The sequence below is a fragment of the Amblyraja radiata genome, chromosome 24 (genome assembly GCF_010909765.2).
Source record: "Amblyraja radiata isolate CabotCenter1 chromosome 24, sAmbRad1.1.pri, whole genome shotgun sequence".
NCBI lineage: Eukaryota > Metazoa > Chordata > Chondrichthyes > Rajiformes > Rajidae > Amblyraja > Amblyraja radiata.
In genome coordinates this window covers 5,601,652-5,624,286 of record NC_045979.1, presented here as the reverse complement: position 1 = coordinate 5,624,286, position 22,635 = coordinate 5,601,652, and the positions used below count along the sequence as shown (strand labels likewise).

The 22,635-nt window shown below is 45.8% G+C and overlaps 1 protein-coding gene across 1 annotated transcript in view; it reads right to left on the bottom strand.

The window, feature by feature from the left end:
• The window catches only part of LOC116986714 (protein phosphatase 1H-like), a 48,313-nt gene extending 35,938 nt beyond the window's left edge, over positions 1–12,375 (bottom strand). Inside the window, exon 1 of the mRNA XM_033042310.1 lies at positions 12,011–12,375. Within this exon, the coding sequence (XP_032898201.1) occupies positions 12,011–12,252 (242 nt within the window). The 5' untranslated portion in view covers positions 12,253–12,375. The remainder of the gene's footprint in view (positions 1–12,010) is intronic.
• Positions 12,376–22,635: the final 10,260 nt, after the last annotated feature.

The window sequence follows — 22,635 nt, the reverse complement described above, 5'->3', positions numbered from 1 at the left end:
CACAGAGAGTGGTGAATCTGTGGAATTCTCTGTCACAGAAAGTAGTTGAGGCCAGTTCATTGGATATATTTAAGAGGGAGGTAGATGTGGCCCTTGTGGCTAAAGGGATCAGGGGGTATGGAGAGAAGGCAGGTATGGGATACTGAGTTGGATGATCAGCCATGATCATATTGAATGGCGGTGCAGGCTCGTTGGGCCGAATGGCCTACTCCTGCACCTATTTTCTATGTTTCTAATAATGATCATTTTCGATTTAGCTAGCATGCCCTAAGATTAGCTAGTTTCTGTTTTTATCTCTGAACATTATGCCCATCCTGCTGTAAAAACCCTCATTAGCATAGAAATGAAAAACAAATCTTTCAGTATTGCAGAGGCTAAGTTAAAGCAAGTGAGAGGTGAATGATTTCATTTTAAGCAGTAATCTTTGGAAAAGAGCATTTACACTAAAAAACAGTTACAAACTCAAATCCACTCCAGGACATGACATCAATGAAGACATTTACCACCTTCACAGCCTTTGATTGAGTCAGAAAATGGCCATTTGAAGCTATAGGATCTTTGATTTGAAACCTCAGACCTGGCACAAAGCTTATCATCTACTGGGCAACACCGGTGATTGCCTTCTTATACATGTCTGAGTCATTAGACTGCCCACTAAAGGCATGTCAACTGGAATAAAACATCAGTGTTGTCCCTGCACAATCCTCCAGATGCACTGGAACGACAAGCTAACAGGAAGGCCATGGACAAGGACAAGCTAACCTGTTCCAGCATTCACGCCCAGGCCAACCTCGCTAGAACTGAGGCCCTGCTCACTCTCATTGAACTACATTGGGCTGGTAACATTGTTTGTGTGGACAGTAAAAATAGTGTAAGGTGCACAAAAAGCTTCTTTTTTGCAGAAGCCAATTAACCTACAAGTCTGCATGTCTTTGGAATGTAGGAGAAAACTGGAGCACCTGGAGACAACCTATGTGGTCACAGGGAGAATCTCAGGACAGACATAGAAACATAGAAAATAGAAACATAGAAAATAGGTGCAGGAGTAGGCCACTTGAGCCAGCACCACCATTCAATACAATCCTGGCTGATCATCCGGAATTAGTTCCTGCTTTCTCCCCATATCCCGTGATTCCGTTCGTCTTAAGAGCTATATCTAACTCTCTCTTGAATCCATCCAGTGAATTGGCCTCCACAGACTTCTGTGGCAGAGATTTCCACAGACAGCACCCGTAGTCAGGATCAAACCGGGTATCTGCCATTGTAAAGCAGCAGCACTAGTCACAAGCCTCCAGCACGACTGTGCTGCCCAAAAGGTCAGTAGATAGTAGATTTTAACACACAGGAGTTGAACGAATGGAATTAATTCAACTCCTTACACAATTTGCATCAGACTGCAGACCTCAGTCTTTAAGCACAGTCCAGAATGAAATCCTAGGTTTACTACACTAAGGGAAACAATGAGTATGAAGTGAGAAAATGAACATTTATGTACAGGATTAGCCATGATGATGATGAATCATGGAACAGGCTTGCGACACAATAAGCAGGAATGTCAGCAGGACAGGCAGCATCTCTGGAGAGAAGGAATGGGTGACTATCCGAAACATCACCCATTCTGTCGCTCGAGAGATGCTGTCTGACCCGCTGAGTTACTCCAGCTTTTTATGTCTACGGTTTAAACCAGCATCTGCAGTTCCTTCCTACATGTAACTTTCATTTATGCCTGTTCTTCTGATATCTGATGAGCAAGTCTTGCTAAAATGGAAGGGGACACGCAGGAAAGGCAGGAGAGAACATAGGACATGGAACAATACAGCTCAGAAACAGGCCCTTCAGCCCACAATGATTGTGCTGTACATGATTCTTAGATAAACTAATCCCCTCTGCCTGCACATGATACATATCCCTCCATTCCCTGTAGATCCGTGGGCCTAACTAAAAGCCTCTTAAATGCCACTCTTAAATCATATTTGCCTCCACCACCATACCTAACAGCAGGTTTCGGGCACCCACAACTCTCTATGTAAAAGGTTTGCCTCCAAATCTTTAATTTAGCTGTGCCCTCTAGTTGCTAATATCTCTCCTGACCTATGTCCAAGATACCTCACATGCCCTTCGTCTCTTTAATGACCTCCGCTTTCCGAGCCCCCACTCCCTCATCTTTACAATGGACGTTCAGTCACTGTACACCTCCGTCCCCCACCAGGGAGGCCTTAAAGCCCTCCGTTTCTTCCTCGACCGCAGACCCATCCAATTTCCCTCTACTTAAACTCTACTCCGCCTAGCAGAGCTGATCCCCCCCCCCTCAACAACTGACTCCTCTCACTTCCTCCATCCAAGGCGTAGCTGTGGACACCAGTATGGGCCCCAGCTATGCCTGCCTCTTTGTAGGGTGCGTTGAACAATCACTATTACAAACCCACTGACTCCCACAACTATCTTGACTACACTTCTTCCCACCCTGATTCCTGCTAAGACTCTATCCCCTACTAATTCCTCCGTCTACGCCGCATCTGCGCCCAAGATGAGGCGTTCCATACTAGAACATCCGAGATGTCCTCATTCTTTAGGGAATGGGGGTTCCCCTCTCCCATCATAGATGAGGCCCTCACTCGTGTCTCCTCAGTACCCCACAGCTCCGCCCTTGCTCCCCCTCCCCCTTGTCACAACAGAGACAGAGTCCCCCTAGTCCTTAACTTTCACCCCATCAGCCGCCGCATACAATACATAATGTTCCAAAATTTCCGCCACCACCACTAGCCATATTTTCCCATCACCTCCCCTTTCTGCTTTCCGCAGAGACTGTCCCCTTCTCAACTCCCTGGTTAACTCATCCCTTCCCACCCAAACCACAACCTCCCCAGATACATTCCCCTGCAACCGCAGAAGATGCAACACCTGTCGCTCTACTTCCTCCCTGGACTCTGTCCAGGGACCCCGACAGTCCTTTCAGGTGAGGCAGAGGTTCACTTGCACCTCCTCCAACCTCATCTACTGTTTTTGTTGTTCAAGATGTGGACTGTTATACATCGGTGAGACCAAACGCAGACTGGACAATCGTTTCGTGGAACACCTTCGCTCAGCCCATGTGAACCAACCTGATCTCCTGGTTGCTGGACACTTTAATTCTCCTTCCCATTCCTAGAGACCTTTCTGTCCTCGGTCTCCTCCATTGTCAGAGTGAGGCTAAATGCAAATTAGAGGAACAGCATCTCATATTATGTTTGGGCAGCTTACAGCCAGTGGTATGAATATTGATTTCTCTCACTGCAAGTAGCTACGGCATTCCCTCCCCCACCCAAGTCGCACTAGCTTCTCATTTTCACCCTACAAACAGCTTACAATGGCCTGTTTCCTTTATCATCATTACTTTTTTGCATATCTTCCATTCATTGTTCTTTATCTTTCCACATCACCGACTATATCTTTTGATTCCCTTGTCCCTAACCAGTCTGAAGTCGGGTCTCGACCAGAAACATCACCCATTCCTCTCTGGAGATGCTGCCTGACCCGCTGAGTTACTCCAGCTTTTAGTGTCTATCTTCCCTCTAATTTAGTTTAAAGGTACAGCATGGAAGCAGGCCCTGCCCACTGAGTCCACACTGACCATCGATCAACTGTAGAAAGGACTCAACCCAAAACGTCACCCATTCCTTCTATCCAGAGATGCTGCCTGGCCCGTTGAGTTACTCCAGTATTTTGTGTCGATCAACTGTTCACACTAGTTCTATATTTTCCCATTTTCTAATCCATTCCCTACACACAAGGGACAATTTTACAGAGGCCATTTAACTTACAGACCCTCTTTGAAATGTGGGATGAGACCAGAACACACAAAGGAAACCATGTGGTCACAGGGAGAACGTGCAAACACCACACAGGCATCATGCACGGTCTCTGGCACTGTGAGGCAGCAGCTCTATCAGCTGCTGCCCTGTGATGCTCTCAGTCTTTGCTATTTCCACCCTGGCAATAAGAATCCAACTGTCTTCCATATCGATGTCTCTCATAAGTGTATATACTTCTATAAGTTCTCCCCGTAACCTCCAGCGTTCCATAGGAAAAAAAAATCTAAGTTTGTCCATGCGCTTCTTGCAGTTTATATCCACTAGTCCAGGCAGCAGTCTGGTAAATCTCTTCTGCACTCTCCAAAGCCTCCATATTTTTCCTACACTGTATAATGAGCCAACCAGAACTGCACGCAATGCTCCAAATGAAGCCTAACCAAAGTCTCCTACAGCTGCAATATGACTTACTGGCATCATGACTTCAGAAGGGTTGCTCTTTATTTATTAACCAAGACCCATCAGTCCAAACGTTCATCCTGTTCTGTCTGGCCATTGTTCACTCAACAAGACATTCAGAGTGAGGCACAAGGAACAGTAAATGCTGAAACCCTGAGTGGAAGTGCTGGAGTAACGCAGTGGGTCAGGCGGCACCTGTGGAGGGCTTGGACAGGTGACATTTAGGGTCAGGACTGCATACACTATACACCGTGAATGGCTCGATTGTAATCATGTATTGTCTTTCTGCTGACTGGTTAGCAAGCATCAAAAGTATTTCACTGTACCTCTGCACATGTGACAATAAACTAAACTAGGATCCTTCTTAGACATTGAGATGCACTTCCTTCATTAGAGCTGAAAATCATGCTGAGCATGTCTGATGCAATCATGTAATGTTACCCGTATCACTCCAGTGTCTCCATGCATACAGTGCTTTTAGCTTCAGTCAGAAGCTCCAGTGGAATGTACTAACTTCACTGCAGAGTGCTATGGCCAGCACTCTGGTCTGGGAATCACAGCCCTACTCAGAGCATGTGGCGTGACATGATGGCTTCAATACAAACAGAGCAGGCAATGTGCATTGCAGTCAGGAGCATTTATGCAAGTTAAAGAAGCACTTGACAAATGCAAGCTGCAGGATCTTGTCTTGAATGAGTCAATTACAGGAGCTTCTCAGAGCTGGAAGAACTAAGTGATCACAGTGGCTGTTACCAGAGCTCACTGGTACAATCCTGAGCCATTAGCATTCCTCAGTTAGATGAGCTTCATTCCCCACAGCTCTATGCACTATCCAGAAATTGCCCTCACCAGGGATGAGTGAAGTGGTTTCATTGCACAAAATCACATCTATTGTGATAAAGTATTCATAACCTAGTCAAACTCATGGTCTCTCTTGGGGTAATTCCAATTAAGGAGAGCAGTTCTGCACATCACTTGATTGCATTTCTCAAACATCTGAAAGTGCTTCATATACAGCATATTGGCGGAGTGCGAACATTTACATTGATGCTAATCGTATCCGGCACCACATCTTTCAACGCCTCCTCTGCCTTGTTGTCAGACTGTTTGTCAGACAGTCTAACTTAAATGAGCTGCAATTTCAGAATCCAATTCTCCAGCCTCCAAAAACGTATCATATTAAAAAGCCTGTACCGTCCCATTCAAAAATCATTAGTTTCACCAACCTTGAATTCTTGAATTCCTCGTGGTCTCAAATTTTAATTTCTAATTCCTTTAATCTAAACCCTCCAATGGTACCACCCTCCACCCTTTATCTCTGCAGTCTCCGCCATCTCTAAATCCCCTTAGAACTTTTCATTCCACAGATGGATCCTCCCCTCCTAACTGTTACCTGATGATCAACCCATTAGGCAATTAGTTGAGTTTAGTTTAGTTTATTGTCACATGTACCGAGGTACAGTAAATAGCTTTTGTCGTGTGCTAGCCAGTTAGCGGAAAAATGATATGTGATTACAATCGAGCCATCAACAGCGTACAGATACATGGTAAAGGGAAACTGCAGTTGGAGTAGAGGTTTAAAAGAGTGGAGCGATTGTAATGCACAATTGCAGATAGACGTCTGAAACTAGCACACAAAGAGCCGCCTGGCTTCATGGATCCACTTGATCTTAACCAAAAGGCCGAGAAGCGATTTTTCTGGTTTGGTCATCTGCTATTCTGTAACTGATGTTTTACGCTGTGTTCAAGTGTCCCTATTTCTTGAGTTGTTGCCTCAGATTTACCTTCTTCTTCTGAAGTCTTGGGCTGCGTGGTAGTTTCCGCCTCCACAGCCACCATCTTGTGTGAGAGTCCAAGCGATGGAACCCCTTTCAAAAATCTGCACCTCTCTACTTCTTTAAGGATCTTCATAAAACCTATACATTTGACCAAAGTTATATTAACTTCCACTCCGCTGAATCAGTCTCACAAATTGTTTTTTTTATCTCAGTTTCCAACTTTTCCACGATTATCGCCACTGAGCATCTTGAGGCCAGACTGCATCTAACTATCTCTTAAATAATTCTGCGTCCATTCTACCAAACTCTAATGAGATTCTTGTTTCTATACCATGGTTAAACCTCAGATTTTCAATTTAATTAGCTTATTATAAAACATTTTGACTCCCTGAAGTAATTTATTAAAGAGAAAGTGAACATAGAACATTAAACTCCATGTATATGGACTCACAAATCTTCCATATTAGCCTCAGAGCGGGATTTGCAATGATATCCCATTTAGTGAGTAATATTCTGCAGCGGAACAAAAACATTTTGTATGTCTATTATCAAGCATTAAGAGATTTGAGCAGCATTTCTAAATGAAGGACCTTAAGCCACTAGTAAATCCCATGGGGTATTTGAGAAATGTAGAGTAGCTAGAATGTCAAATTCCCCAACACATGGAGCAGTTGTTGTGAAAAGCAATAAGGAAGTAATGCACTTAGGGTCAGATATTTGTGTCGGAGGAGCTGATGTGGAACAGAAACCCTGCATGGACCAAAAGGATACAATTTGTTGGAGTAACTGAGTGGCCAGGCAGCATCGCTGGAGAACATGGAGAGGTGACCTTGCAGGTCTGGACAGGATAAGGAAAATAAGCTTGGTCATTTTTTTAATGTTTCAGTGACTACCAGCTGTCTGAAAAGTACCTGATATCAGATCCTTAGACCAGGTGCACTCCTCAGAAATACTCTGGACTAGTCAACCCAGATTGAACCATTGGAGTATGACTTAAACACGATTTTTTGATTCCAACGACAAGATCAGCATCTACTGAGCCACAGCCAAGGCCAAACAATGAACAGAAAGCTATCTACCTACAAAGTCATAATCCAATTTATGACTACAAAAAAGAATGTAAAATGAAATGAATAAAATTGTTCAATGCAATTCTTTGTTGGTCATTCTTTATCACGTTTCGGCAATGAAGCACCAAAAATAAGTTTTGCAGCTTCCATGTCCTCTTGCCATCATCATCAAATACTGTGCCATCAAATGTTATTCTTTCTGTTATTTGAATTGCGGCAAAGCCATCAAATCTGCTCCAGGCATCAATCAAATCAGATCTTTTCATTGAGGTAGAGTAAAGAGCTTGGCATTAAAAAACAGCTTCACAAAAATGATTTGAAGGATCTCATTAGACCACTCAATCCAATGTTTATGGCCTTGGCCGTCCACAGCAGCCTGTCACCCATTTAGTTAACATTCATTCTGCGCACAGCAGGCCGTCATCGTCACCTACCTCATTGCTCCCTGATTTACCTCATCTTCACTTGTGGTCTTTTCAATCTCAATCAAATCTCGAAACCATGGATACAAGTTCATGATCTCATGAGCTACAACTTGGCTCCAAATGGCAACTGGGCCTTGAATGATGCAATTGGGTGCATGGACAGGTTAGAACATGTCCCATACACAAATCTGGTTCGAGTTGAATTCCTCACTAAAATTACACACTCTGGTAGAATTTAGCTCTGACCACTGAATCGAGGAACAGTAAACATATTTATTAGGTCCATGATTGGGTTCATGGAATGGTACAGAAGCACAATAGGATGATGTGAACCAGCTTTTTATTTTTTGTTTAGGAAGGAACTGCAGATGCTGATTTGAACCGAAGATAAGACACAAAAAGCTGGAGTAACTCAGCGGGTCAGACAGCATCTCTGGAGAGAAGGAATGGGTGACGTTTCGGGTTGAGGTGCTGTACTCATATTTCCCTAGGGCAGCTTACAACCCAGCGGTATGAATATTGATTTCTCTAACTTCAAGTAACTCTTGCATCCTCTCTCTCTGTCCCTCCACCACCCAAGTCATTGTACTATCTTTAACGTTGTTTTGTTGAGTCTCATTGTCTGTAACTCGTTTTCATCGAGCCCTCAGCTAACAATGACCTGTTTCCTTTGTCACCGTTACTTAATTGGGTATCTTTAATTCATTTGTTCTCCATCTCTCGATATCAACATCTGTATCTCTTGATTCCCTTCCCCGGCACTCAGTCTGAAGAAGGGTCTCGATACAAAATGTCACCTATTCCTTTTCTCCAGAGATGGTCTGACCCACTGAGTTGCTCCAGCTTTTTGTGCCTATTTATTTTATTTTTTATTATTTGCTTTGCCTGCTACATAATATTCACTGAATAACAATCTACTTCCTGTAAGATCATTTGCATATAGCCAACATTGCCATATACCTAGTCTTCAGGTTTGCTGGATGAGTCAGCAGTAAAGAAGGCAAATGTAATGCTAACATTAGAGTGGATTAGAATATAAAAGCAAGGATGTAATGCTGAGGCTTTACAAGACACTGGTCAGGCCACATTTGGAATATTGTGAGCAGTTTTGAGTCCCATATCTGAGGAAGGATTTGCTGGTATTTGGAGAGGGTCCAGAGGAGGTTTACAAGAATGATCCCGGGGTTGATTGGTTTAATGTATGAAGAGCATTTGAAGGCACTGGGCCTGCATTCACTGAAGTAAAGAGGATGATCGGAGATCTCATTGAAAGCTACTGGATCGTGAAAGGCGTGAACGTTAAGGGGCTGTCCCACTGCGGCGACCGATTCCGCAAGTTAAGAAGAGTGTCTTCGACCTTCAAGCTCGAGGGCACTCGCCTGGAAAACCTCAAACAGGATCGACCGTCCGCGTTGATACCGCGAGGTGGATCGACCGACCGCACACACACACACACAAACATATTGCAAAGGCGGGCGCGAGGGAAAGCGGGGGAGCGCTGTCTGAAGTTCACACCCGCAATGAAAAGGAAGGTAATAGACGGCTGGACAGTGTACGGTAAGTCCTTTAGAGAGTGTGGGGGGGTGGGGAAGGAAGGTGAGATATGTGGAGAGAAGGATGAGAGACGGGGAGATAAGGAGGACTAAGGGTTGAGCAGGGGCGAGACGTGAGAGAAGGAGAGAAGGTACGAGTGGTAGGTAAGTGTATCTCAGATAGAGATAATGTGGAGACGATGGTTTGCTCAGGGGAATAATTGAGAGCATGGAGAGAAGGTGAGAGAGGGGGAGAGAAGGGGAAAGAAGGGGTGAGAAGGGGAGAGAAGGAGAGAGAAGGTGAGAGAAGGAGAGAGAAGGGGAGAGAAGGAATGGAGACACTTTTAAGAAATATAATAAAGTTTAGCGGCCATTTTCCCTTGGTCCTGAAAACTCCAATGAGCCAATTAAAATGCCCGGTCAGCGAAGGAGATGGCCTACGGCTGCCCTCGACTGCCTGTAACTACATAGCACCCCACTCCACTGCACTACGAGTTCAAAAGAACCATGCCGACCAAATTTTACTCGCAGAAATTTTTTCAAAATGCTGAAAATGTTTCCGCGACCTAGCTGAGGCCGTGAGTATGCAGGAAATTCCCTCGAGCATGAAGGAGAGTTCCAGTGACCACAAAGAACCTCCTAGGACCTTGTGTCGACCATGCTGCGAGTTTGAGCCGAGGGGAAACTCTTCTAAACTCACAGATTAGGTCACCGCAGTGGGACAGGCCCTTTAGAGTGGACATGCAAAGGATATTTCCAATAATGGGAGAGTCTAGAACCAGAGGGTGCAGCCTCAGAATAAAAGGACGTACCTTTAGAATGGAGATGAGGAGGGATTTCTTTATCCAGAGGGTGGTAAATCTGTGGAATTCATCGCCACAGATGGCTGTGGAGGCCAAGACATTCGGTAGTTTTAAAGCGGAGATTTATAAGTTCATGATTAGGAAGAGCATCAAAGGTTACGGGGAGAAGGCAGGAGAATGGGGTTGAGAGGGAAAAGAGGTCAGCCATGATAGAACGGTGGAGTAGACTTGATGGGCTGAATGGCCTAATTCTGCTCCAATGTCTTACATTCTTATGGTTTTAGGAACCGTATCGCTGAGCTTGCAGTCCGGATGTCAAGTAACATAATTGCTACTGGAGTCTGCATTGTGCAAACTCTATTAAAAACAAATTAAAAGAGATGATCTGAATGATGTGGAGGTGATAGAATGAATGAAAACATAATGACATATTGCATTCTTTGGAGTCCCCTGATCGTAGAAACAAACAATTATATTAGAGTATTAAATATGTATTAAAATAAAATGTAAGCAATTACTTCCCTTCAAAAACATTTGCCTATGAATAATTAAATAAAATACCTATATTTCCTCTCCAGGGTAGAACAGTCCTCATTGAAATGAATGGCCTCACAGTTCCCATTTTAGGTAGAAATGGGTTGTTGTTGGTTGGCATAGATGTGTCTGGCCGAAGGGCCTGTTTCTGTGTTGTCTCCTTCTTTATGGTATCTACATTATCCCATTAAGAAAATAGACAATAGACAATAGGTGCAGGAGTAGGTCATTTGGCCCTTTGAGCCAGCACCGCCATTCAATGTGATCATGGCTGATCATCCCCAATCAGTACCCCTCCTGCCTTCTCCCCATATCCCCTGACTGCTATCTTTAAGAGTCCTATCTAGCTCTATCTTGAAAGTATCCAGAGAACCTGCCTCCACCGCCCTCTGAGGTAGAGAATTCCACAGACTCACAACTCTCTGCGAGAAAAAGTGTTTCCTTGCCTCCGTTCTAAATGGCTTACCCCTTATTCTTAAACTGTGGCTGACAAAAATGCTGGAGTAACTCAGCGGGACAGGCAGCATCTCTGGAGAGAAGGAATAGGTGGCGTTTCGGGTCGAGACCCTTCTTCAAATCCTATTATGTCAACTGGCCAGTTTCTTCCTGATGCAAATACGAACTTGTGTGCATACATATTAGAAGCAGGAGTGTGCTACTTGGCCTATTAATTCTATTCCACCATTTAATAGGACCAGGTATGATCTAATTGTAGCCTCTATATTGTATTCCCTCCCATCCAGAGTCACCCTGCTTATTAAATATCTATACACCTCAAAAAAAAGCAAAGACTGTTTTAAACCCTTTTAGGGGAAGTGTTCGCACCTATTTTCTCACCTCTCCCTCACCTTTCATCCTACATCATGCAGTTCCTTCCTCCACGAGAGAGTTAGAAGCTGGACAAAGGTGCTGGAGAAACTCAGCGGGTGCAGCAGCATCTATGGAGCGAAGGAAATAAGACAACGTTTCGGGCCGAAACCCTTCCGGGTTTCGTCCCGAAACGTTGCCTATTTCCTTCAGGGTTTCGGCCTGAAACGTTGCCTATTTCCTTCGCTCCATAGGAAAAAAAAAGGACTGGTCAAGCTAGATGCAGGAAAAATGTTCCCAATGTTGGGCGAGTCCAGAACCAGGGGCCACAGTCTTAGAATAAAGGGGAGGTAATTTAAGACTGAGGTGAGAAAAAACATTTTCACCCAGAGAGTTGTGAATTTATGGAATTCCCTGCCACAGAGGGCAGTGGAGGCCAAGTCACTGGATGGATTTAAGAGAGAGTTAGATAGAGCTCTAGGGGCTAGTGGAATCAAGGGATATGGGGAGAAGGCAGGCACGGGTTATTGATAGTGGACGGACGATCAGCCATGATCACAATGAATGGCGGTGCTGGCTCCTCCTGCACATATTTTCTTTGTTGCCTATTACCTTCGCTCCATAGATGCTGCCGCACCTGCTGAGTTTCTCCAGCATTTTTGTCTACCTTCGATTTTCCAGCATCTGCAGATCCTTCTTAAACCGAGTGAGCGAGTTAAGTTTTGCTGAAGTTTCCTCCCCGCCCAGTTCTCCAGCAGTGAGGAAGATGCATCTAAATGCAATCTTCCCCCAGTTAGTGTCGGTCAGTACTCACTCTGCGTACCCCGAGTCCCAGGGGAGCGCACCCCTGCCGCCTTGCCCCGGCGCCAGGATGGGTCTGGTGCTGTGATCCGCCGCTCGCTGCGCCTCATCGGGGCTGAGGAGCAGGAACAGCGGCCGGGAGTAAGGGAAGCGGGCGCAGGACTCCGGACCAGCGCCCGGTTTGGAGCCGGAGCCGGAGCCAGAAGCGATGCTGCTGACTAGCTGAGCGACCGCCGCTTTCATTCGGCTCATCATCGTCCGTCCGTCCGTCCGACGGGCCGACCGATCGACCGGCGCTGCCCAGGCACCGAGCCGCTGCCCCCGGCTCCCACTCCCGCTCCAGCTCCGCCCCACGGCCGAGGCTCTGGAGGCGGGGGCTCGCCGGTCACCGCCCGCTAACGCCCCACACACACACACTCACTCCCACAGGCACCGGGGACAAGGGGGGAGAGGGAGGGAACAGCGGGGAAAGACAGGTACGAAGGGAAGGATAATAGGGCGGAAAGCAAACCAAGAATGAAGAAATATGTTGCTGGAGGAGCTCAGCAGGGTCGGGCAGCACCAGGGTGTAGGGAAATGGTCTGAGCCAAGAAGCGCAAGGAAGCACAAGGAACTGCAGATCCAGGTACATAGACAGGACAGGTTGGGTGGGATATGGTCCAAACGCAGGCAGGTGGGACTAGTGTAGCTGGGATATGTTGGCCAGTGTGGGCAAGTTGGGCCGAAGGGCCTGTTTCCACACTGTGCCACTCTATGACTATGTATGTGGGCCAATGCTGGATGAATGGGAATTGTGGGTGTGGGAAAACATGGATTCTGGGGAGAAAAGAAGAGGGAGATGAAATGGAGGGTAGGAAAGTGAGTTGGGTCACTTTGTTAAGGTGGTGGAGAATCCCATGGGAAAATAAAGTATTGGAAATTGTGCTTGGGGGTGGGAAGTGAAGGTGAGATTGGGTTGTTGGGATATGGGTGGAGAAAATGGGTTAAGGTTGGAGGCGCACATGGTGAGAGGTGATGGGAAACTGGAGCAGGATGGCAGGAGATGTGTGTGGATGTTGGTGGCTGTGGAGGACGGGGCAAAGAATGGACAAGATTGGGGATGGAGGCTGAATACGAATGAATAGAAAAATGGGAGATTAGTGGAAAGGAATTGGAGAAGCAGGCAGGGAAAAATCGAAGGAAAAACAGGAATGGGACAGGGAGGAATTTAGTTGGGGTGAGTAGAAAGGGAAAGAAGATTGTGGGCTTAGACAATAGACAATAGGTGCAGGAGTAAGCCATTTGGCCCTTCGAGCCAGCACCGCCATTCAATGTGGCTTGACTGTAGGGAGAGTTGGTTGAAAGGACCCCCACCCAAAATGACACAATGGTTCAAGTGGACTGGCAAAGCAATGAGATGGAATGGGAAAGGGGCAGTGGGGGACACAGGGGCAATGCAAGGAACTTGCTGTCGGAGAGAAAGATAGGATATGAAGGCATGTGTGATAAACGGGTGAGGATAGATTTAGCGATGACAGGTGAGGGAAAAGATTTAGGAGAAAGACAGTGGGGTTCCTTTGCTGACATGCCCCAATTCTATCCTCATGACACATTCTCCAGTGGAGTTCACTGTGCCATGATACGGAGGCATCTTGATAATTGGCCAGCCCAGGTCAGAGGGTCGAAGAGCACTGGGCCGTCACAGCACTTTATTTGCAATGGTTAATGTTCCTCTTTTGAGTACCAAGTTGTATCAGAAGCTATTTTAGGCTCTCAGAGCAGGAAACCTCCTCCACTTTTCTTTTTAGTATGTACAGCGAATGAAGAAATAAGTTGCAAATACTAAACATCTCCGAATTCTTCTCAGTCAGATGGTCTAATCACAGCACCAAACCAAAGCGTGAAAGGTTTGTGGAAAATATTCTAACTGATTCTTTCGTTTGACAAGCCTTACTGGAATTTATCAAAGAGGAACTATCTGAGTTCAGTGGGTTGATTTTTCTTTACCATGTACTGGAATCTCACACCAATTTTCACTTCTCTTTTTAAGTTGTTGGTTCCTTGTTTTCTCCCCTCCCATTCTCTCTGCAAGGAACACAGCTACTAAGTTATACATTGTCCCAATGTCCATTTGCCTCGTGTGAAATAGATGGAAAAAACAGCATATAGATAGACTCAAAATGCTGGAGTAACACAGCAGGCAGCATCTCTGGATAGGAGGAATGGGTGACATTTCGGGTCGAGACCCCTCTTCAGATCTGGTCAGTGTAAACCAGCATCTGCAGTTCTTTCCTACACAGCTTATTCTATAGAATCCCGCATTAAACTGGCATGCACCAAAACGACTTATCTTGGACAAAATTGAATGTCGTGTCATGTAAAAGATTTAGTTAAAGAACAAAGTTTCCAAGGATCACATAGGAGAGGCAGAGAGCTTTAGAAAGGGAATTCCTGTGCTTAAGGTTAAAAGCGGACAGTTGACGTGGTGGGATAGAGGAAGTCGCAGAGTTATACAGCATGGCAATAGGCCCTGCGGCCCACCATCAAGCATCAGCTACAATCACTTTTTTGTCTCCCACATCCCAGTTAACCCACCCCACTCTCCTGTCACTCACTCACACTGGGGGGAGCTGTCTGAAGAAGGATCTCGACATGAAACGTCGCCTATTCCTTATCCCCGGAGATGCTGTCTGACCCGCTGAGTTACTCCAGCTCTTTGTGTCTATCTTTGGGGGGCAATTTATAGTCGCCATTTAAATTACCGACCAATATGCATTTATCATGTAAGAAGTAACTGGGTCATCTAGTGGGAAATTTAAATTGTCATGGAAAAAATATGCCTAATACACCCCCCCTCCCCTTTCTCCCTCGAACATCCCCTCTCTTCCCCTGCTCTGAAACCCGTGTCCCACCGATTTCTCCCCCCCTTCCACCTACATTCCTTCTCCTGGCATCATAATTCACAACTCTTCAATTCTTTCGTCACACACCTATTTTTTTCATCTCTGGCCTTTGTCCAACCACATCAAAAACCTCCTCACCTGTGTTTGTCTATTGCCTACCATGCTTTGTCTTGCCGCTCCTCTCTTTCCGCTTCCCCTCCCCCACCCCACCACCCCAGCGCAATCAGTCTGGAGAAGGGCGCTATAATGACAGCAGTACCATAACGACATTTAAAAGACACTTGGACAAGTAGGTAGATAGGAAAGCGAGGCATCTAGGCCAAGCACGGGGAAATGGGACCAGCTTAGATGGGGCATCTTGGTCGCCAGATATGAGTTGGGCCAAAGGGTCTGTTTCCGTGCTATTTAACTCTATGAGGCGTCCCGACCCGAAAAGTCACCTATCCCTATTCTTCATGGATGTTGGCTGACCAGCTGAGTTACAACCAGCACTTGTGTCCTTCTTTGTAATCCAACATCTGCAGCTCCTTGTTTCCAGATGACATTCAATGTCAAAATCAAACTCAGGCCTTTTGAGCTGTGATGTAGCATTGTCAAGCACGGTGCTGCACTGGTGCGTGAAAAGAAGAGTAGGGTTGGAGGAGGAGGAGGCAGAAACAGGGAGGGAAAGGTCAGTAAAGAAATAATCTTAAAATTGAGTAAATGTTTAAGAAGGAACTGCAGATGCTGGAAAATCGAAGGTAGACAAAAGTGCTGGAGAAACTCAGCGGGTGAGGCAGCATCTATGGAGCGAAGGAAATAGGCAACGTTGCCTATTTCCTTCGCTCCATAGATGCTGCCTCACCCGCTGAGTTTCTCCAGCACTTTTGTCTATCCTAAAATTGAGGCCTTCAGTGGGGGGAAAAAGGAATTGTCAACATTTTGTATCGAGATCCCACATTGGAGTTGTGATACAATCTAATGACTTGCTGCAGTTATTCATGGTGGGGGGTGGGGGTGGTCAACAATTGGGTTTACAATAGTTTCGTTTAGAGATATAGCATGGAAACAGGCCCTGCAGCCCACTGAGTCCACGCCGACCATTGATCACCTATTCACTTTAGTTCTTCTATGTTATCCTACTTTCTCATCCATTCCCTACACACAAGGGGCAATTTTACAGAGGCCAATTAACCTACAAAAGCACACGTATTTGGGGCGTGGGAGGAAACTGAAGCACCCAGAGGAAACTCGCGCAGTCACAGGGAGAATGTGCAGATTCCACACAGTTAGTAGCCAAGGTCAGGATCAAACTGGGTCTCTGGTGCTGTGAGGCAGCAGTCCTTCCAGTTGCCTATCCAAAAGTCTTTAAAATATTACTATAGACAATAGACAATAGGTGCAGGAATAGGTCATTTGGCCCTGTAAGCCAGCACCGCCATTCAGTGTGATCATGGCTGATCATCCCCAATCCCCAATGATCATGGCTGATCATCCCCAATCAGTACCCCGTTCCTGCCTTCTCCCCATATCCCCCTGACCGCTATTTTTAAGAGCCCTATCTATCTCTCTTGAAAGCATCCAGAGAACCTGCCTCCACCGCCCTCTGAGGCAGAGAATTCCACAGACTAATGTATGTTATTACTAATTACTAATACATTACTAATGTATCTGCTGCAACCACCACTCCTGGCAGCATGTTCCATACATTCACCACCCTATGTGTCAAAAACATGCCTCGCACTTATCCTTTAAACTTTGTCCCTCTCACCTCTATGCCCTCTAATATTTGAGTTATCCATCCTGGGAAATAAATTTTGACTGCCTACTTAATCTATGCCTCTCATAATTTTATATACTTTTATCAGTTCTCCCTGCAAACTCTGGCATTCCAGAGAAAACAATCCAAGTCTGTCCATCCTCTCCCTGTAGCTAATACTCCCTAATCCATGCATCATTCTGGTAAATGTAAGATAGACACAAAAAGCTGGAGTAACTCAACGGGACAGGCAGCATCTCTGGAGAGAAGGAATGGGTGACGTTTTGGGTAGCAACCATTCTTCAGACTCAAGTCTGAAGACTCTTCTCCAGTCTGAAGAAGGGTCTCGACCCGAAACATCACCCATTACTTCTCCCCAGAGATGGTGCCTGTCCCGCTGAGTTACTGCAGCTTTTTGAGTCTATATTAGGTGTAAACCAGCATCTGCAGTTCCTTTCAACACATTCTGGTAAAAGTGTTGTGGTTTTGAGTGAGATCAGGTTATAAGAACATTATAGTGACCACCAAACTTCGCTCGTTCCTTACACTCACCAACTCTTCAAATCAGCCTGTATTTCTCTATTTTTCTTGAAGGTTTTAGCTCTTGGTGCAATATGAACTAAGGAATAGTGTAGGAAGGAATCAGCAGATGCTGATTTACACTGAAGATAGACACAAAATGCTGAAGTAACTCAGTGGGACAGGCAGCATCTCCGGAGAGAAGGAATGGATGACAAGTCTGAAGAAGGGTCTTGACCTGAAACGTCATCCATTCCTTCTCTCCAGCGATGCTGCTTGTCCCACTGAGTTACTCCAGCATTTTGTGTCCATCTAGAACTAAAGCATGTACTCTTTGTGCATGATCTTAGAGAGGTGGCTGGATAGACGATACAGAGCACTACACTGATGTGAAAGCTGACAGTCACAAATTGAGGCGACGCTGTTGAACACTCACACAGCAGGTACCCTGATATTATTTTATTAAAGGATTTGAGGTTGAACTGTTAGGCTTTGTTTCATCGTAGCACGCATCAAAGTAAACTTTGTTAATGAGAATGCAGCATAACAATGCCTGTACTCATTCAACATTCTTTGATATCTGCATTTTTGGAAGAGTTCAATTACATGTACCATTTAATTTTCACACCCTTTGCATTTGCAGACTGAACACTTCACACTTCACACCTTGTTTCTAAGAGAGTTTGCAATCTATGGTATTTTTTACTCTTTTCCGTTCTTTGCAATATGCTACAACCTTACAACTCTCTGGATTCTCCTAAAGGGCCTGTCCCACTTGGGCGACCTAATCCGCGAGTTCTGGCGAGTTTGCCCTCGACTCATACTCGCAGCATGGTCGACACGAGGTCATAGGAGGTTTTTGTAACTCTCCTTCATGCTCGAGAGTGGTCTCTGCATACTCGAGGCATCAGCTAGTTCACGGCGGTTTTTTCAATATGTTAAAAAATGCCCGCGAGTAAAAAAAAGGTCGCCATGGAAAAAGTCAATACTTTTTTTACTTGTAGGTTTAGTCGTAGTAGGTCGTAGCAGGTCGGCATGTTAGTCGTAGGTAATCGAGGGTAGTCGAAGGTAGTCGTAGATAGTCTTCATCATAGTCAAAGGAGATCGAAGGAGGTTGTCTTCTCTCTCCACTATTCGGTGTCCAGTTTTCCCGAAGTTAGTCGTAGCTAGTCGAACCTAGTCTTCAACATAGTCGAAGGAGGTCTTCTACATAGTCGAAGGAGGCCATTTTTTCCAAACTCTTCTAAACTCTACAATTAGGTCGCCCAAGTGGGACAGCCCCTTTACTCCTTCAGTTTTCTACATTTCAGTATTACTTTTTCTATCATTGGTGTTCTGCCCTTCTGTCGCCTAATTCCTTTCGTATGAAATTCCCTCCAAAAAGTCTGTCCACTTACCTTATTATTAAAGGACATTTTTTAAACATATTAATTGGAATCAATTTTCTTTTCATTCACACTATATTGTATGTTGAATAATTTTAGTTGGCCTAATCTAGATAGTCACGTCCTTTGTTCTGGTACTGGCCAGTCAGATCCAGCCCACTATGTTAAAGAAGTTACAGAAAATTATATTTAAGAAAGAACTGCAAATGCTGGAAAAATCAAAGGTAGACAAAATGCTGGAGGAACTCAGCGGGTGAGGCAGCATCTATGGAGAGAAACAATAGGCGACGTTTCGGATCGAGACCCTTCTTCAGACTGATGTCTGGGGAGGGGGCGGGACAAATATAGAATTAGGCAGAGACAGTAAGACTGGTGGGAGAACTGGTAAGGGAGACGGGATGGAGAGAGAAAGCAAAGGCTCTCTGAAGTTAGAGAAGTCAATGTTCATACCGCTGGGGTGTAAACTACCCAAGTGAAATATGAGGTGCTGTTCATCCAATTTATGCTGGACCTCACTCTGACAATGGAGGAGGCCCAGGACAGAAAGTTCAGATTGGGGATGGGAGGGGAAGTGCTGAGCCACCGGGAGAACAGGTAGGTTAAGGACTGAGCTGAGCCTGCGCTTAGTCTCGCCGATGTAGAGAAGTTGACACCTGGAACAGCGGATGCAGTGGATGAGGTTGGAGGAGGTGCAAGTGAACCTCTGCCTCACCTGGAAAGACTGTTTGGGTCCTTGGATGGTAGAGGGGGAGAGGCAAAGGGACAGGTGTTGCATCTCCTGCGGTTGCAGGGGAAAGTACCCGGGAAGGGGATGGTTCGGGTGGGAAGGGACGAATTGACCACGGAGTTTCGGAGGGAACGGTCTCTGCGGAAAGCAGAAAGGGGTGGAGATTGGACGATGTGGCCAGTCGTAAGATCTCACATGGCCTATCCTTGACCACTGGCGCCATCCTCAACCTCAGCCACCGGCCCAACCTCGACCACCGATCTCGGCGACTGGCGCCCTCATCGACCGGCGCACCCAGCTCCTCGGCAACCGCTGCTAGGTCCCCTCCTGACGCGGAGTCTGGCCGCGGGGCTCCACCGACCCAGAGAGCGACCGCGGCTTTGTGGCCTCCTAGTCTAGTCTGATGCTCACAGTTTAGGGGAGACTAATGGCGGCGGCGGCGGCAGTGATGTGTCTCTATGAATTGTTGACGGTAGGTTGTTCGTGTTGATGTAGGAGATTGCAGATGCTGAAATCTTGTGCAAAGTAACAAAGCGCAGGAGGAACTCAACGTGTCAGGAAGCATCTGTGGAGGAAAATGTGGTGGTTGGACGATGTTTCCTGTTGGGACCCTTCTTCAGTCTGATGGGTGAGGTCTTTGCACTAGTTATTGGTGCTGTCACTATAGAGTTCCAGGATTTAGAGCAAACTACATTGAAGGAATATTTCTAATGCAACATAATATGTGACATGGGAGATTGTGTTTCTAAGTGCTTGTGCACTTGCCTCTCAATCCGCTGGAAGTTATGGATTAAGGAAGTGCCGTTGATAATTCGTGTTGCAGCAACAGATTACGTAGTTGGTGCACAATATGGCCAGGGTGTGTCAGTACTAGAGGGAGACAATGTTCAGAAAGATAGACATAAAATGCTGGAGTAACTCAGCGAGTCAAGCAGGATCTTTGGGGAAACTGGATAGACGACGTTTCGGGCGGGACCCTTCTTCACACATGGCTCTGAGTCAGATGGGTCTGAGTATTGACTTCCTTAGAGAATCTTCTTTTTATTTGCACCAGTTAACATGAGGATTTTACGAAGCTACTGTGTGAAGGAACTCTTTCTCACACAAAGAATAGTAGAAATCGTGTGAGCAGAAAGGGTCTCGACCCGAAAATTCACCCATTCCTTCTCTCCACAGATGCTGCCTGTCTCGATGAGTTACTCCAGCAATTTATGTCTGTCTTTGGGCAAGTGGAAAATGTATAGAGTTTTCTTTCTCCTCTGGGTATAATTGCAGCAAAAAACAATAGACAATGGGAGCAGGAGTAGGCCATTTGGCCCTTCGAGCCAGCACTGCTATTCAATGTGATCATGGCTGATAATCCCCAATCAGTACCCCGTTCCTGCCTTCTCCGCTATTTTTAAGAGCCCTATCTAGCTCTCTCTTGAAAGCATTCAGAGAAGCTGCCACCACCGCCCTCTGAGGCAGAGAATTCCACACTCACCACTCTCTGTGAGAAAAAGTGTCTCCTCGTCTCCGTTCTAAATGGCTTACTCCTTATCCTTAAAACGAAATTCACTAATCTGCTTCTGTTAATTTGAAAGATTTTCAATTAAAATAAACCCGCTTTTTTGAAAATTAATGCAGCAATATGGGGTCCAAGATGCTGGGGTTTTAAATTATGCTCAGAGTTACTGCTTCAATGCTGCTACCTTCAGTAACTGGGTGATCAGTATCTGCACTGTCAAACTGGACAGTCTTGCTTTGAAACCTGAGCTGTGAGCCATTTCATCGCACCTCTTCCATGACATTTTCTTTCAATTTATATTGACTACTCTGAAACACTTCCACAGACTTGCTACCTACCTCCTGTATGAAGAAGCCCGTCATCAAACAAATGATAATGGAAACTGAGAACTCGCTCTCCCAAAAGCCTGTGGCTTCTGAACCTGTGAAAAATGGGTAAAATCTTGTTCAGTAAGGATATCAGACGATATTCACAAGTTCACACATTTCACAAATTATAGGAGTAGACTTAAGCCATTCGGCCCAATAAATCTACTCCGCCATTCAATCATGGCTGATCTCTGCTGCCTAATTCCATGTTCCTACATTTTCCCCATAACCCTTGACACCCATTCTAATCTAGAATTTGTCTATCTCTGCCTTAAAAATATCCACTGACGGCCTTCACAGCCCTCCAAGGCCCTTGTGGCCCTTGTGACTAAAGGGATCAGGGGGTATGGAGAGGGCAGGTACAGGATACTGAGTTGGATGATCAGCCATGATCATATTGAATGGCGGTGCAGGCTCGAAGGGCCGAATGGCCTACTCCTGCACCTATTTTCTTTGTTTCTATGTCTATGCTTCTATGAGTTCCAAAGATTAACTACCATCTGACTAAAGAAGTTCCTCCTCACCTCCTTTCTAAAAGAGCTCCCTATAATTCTGAGACTATGACCTCTGGTCCTAGACTCTCCCATCAGTGGAAACTTCCTTTCCACATCCACTCTATCTATGCCTTTCACCATTCTGTAAGTTTCAATGAGGTCCCCTCTCAACCTTCTGAACTACAGCGAGTAGAGGCCCAAACGCTGAAACCATCCCAGGAAATGCGGGAAACACTCGGCAGGTCAGGACGCATCTGTGTGAAGCGAATTGGAGTCGATGTCTTCCCACAGAACACCATGATCTGTTGAGTATATGCAGCATTTTCTGTTTTTGTGTCAGATTTTCAGCGTCTGCAGATTTTTCTGATATTCAGCAATGTTTGATGTATGGGACTGAGATTTTTCAGCCAAGAAGGAATGGATTTGTTTCAAGGGATTTCATGGCACCTTTTCCAATGTTCAATAATGTTGCAGGATGTAAATTGTAGAAATGCTGCCAGGTTATTTTTGTCTGGTGCTGACAAATGCTCATCATGAGACTTTCGCCATATCACAGGAAAAACAATGATGTACTGTAAAGCATTGCACACCATCGACCGTACAATGACTCATCTAATTGGTCATAGCATGAGGGCGGGCGGCGCGACCGATGTCGCAGCGGCCTCTGCAGTCTGTCTGTGTATTTTTTATTTTTTTGTCCTGTTGAGGGTTTAGTTTGTAATGGGTTTTTAAATGTGTATGTGTGGGGTGGGGGAAACTTTTAAATCTGTTCCCTGCATGGAGACCCGACCTTTTCCCTGTCGGGTCTCCGTTGCCGTTGGGGCCTAGCGCCGTGGAGCGGCCTCCAACCGGAGCGACCTGGGGGCTCAAGTCACAGAGCCTGTGGAGCTGTGGAGCTGTGGACCTACCTCCGTGGAGCTGTGGAGCTGTGGAGCCTGTGGAGCTGTGGACCTACCTCCGTGGAGCTGTGGAGCTGTGGAGCCTGTGGAGCTGTGGACCTACCTCCGTGGAGCTGTGG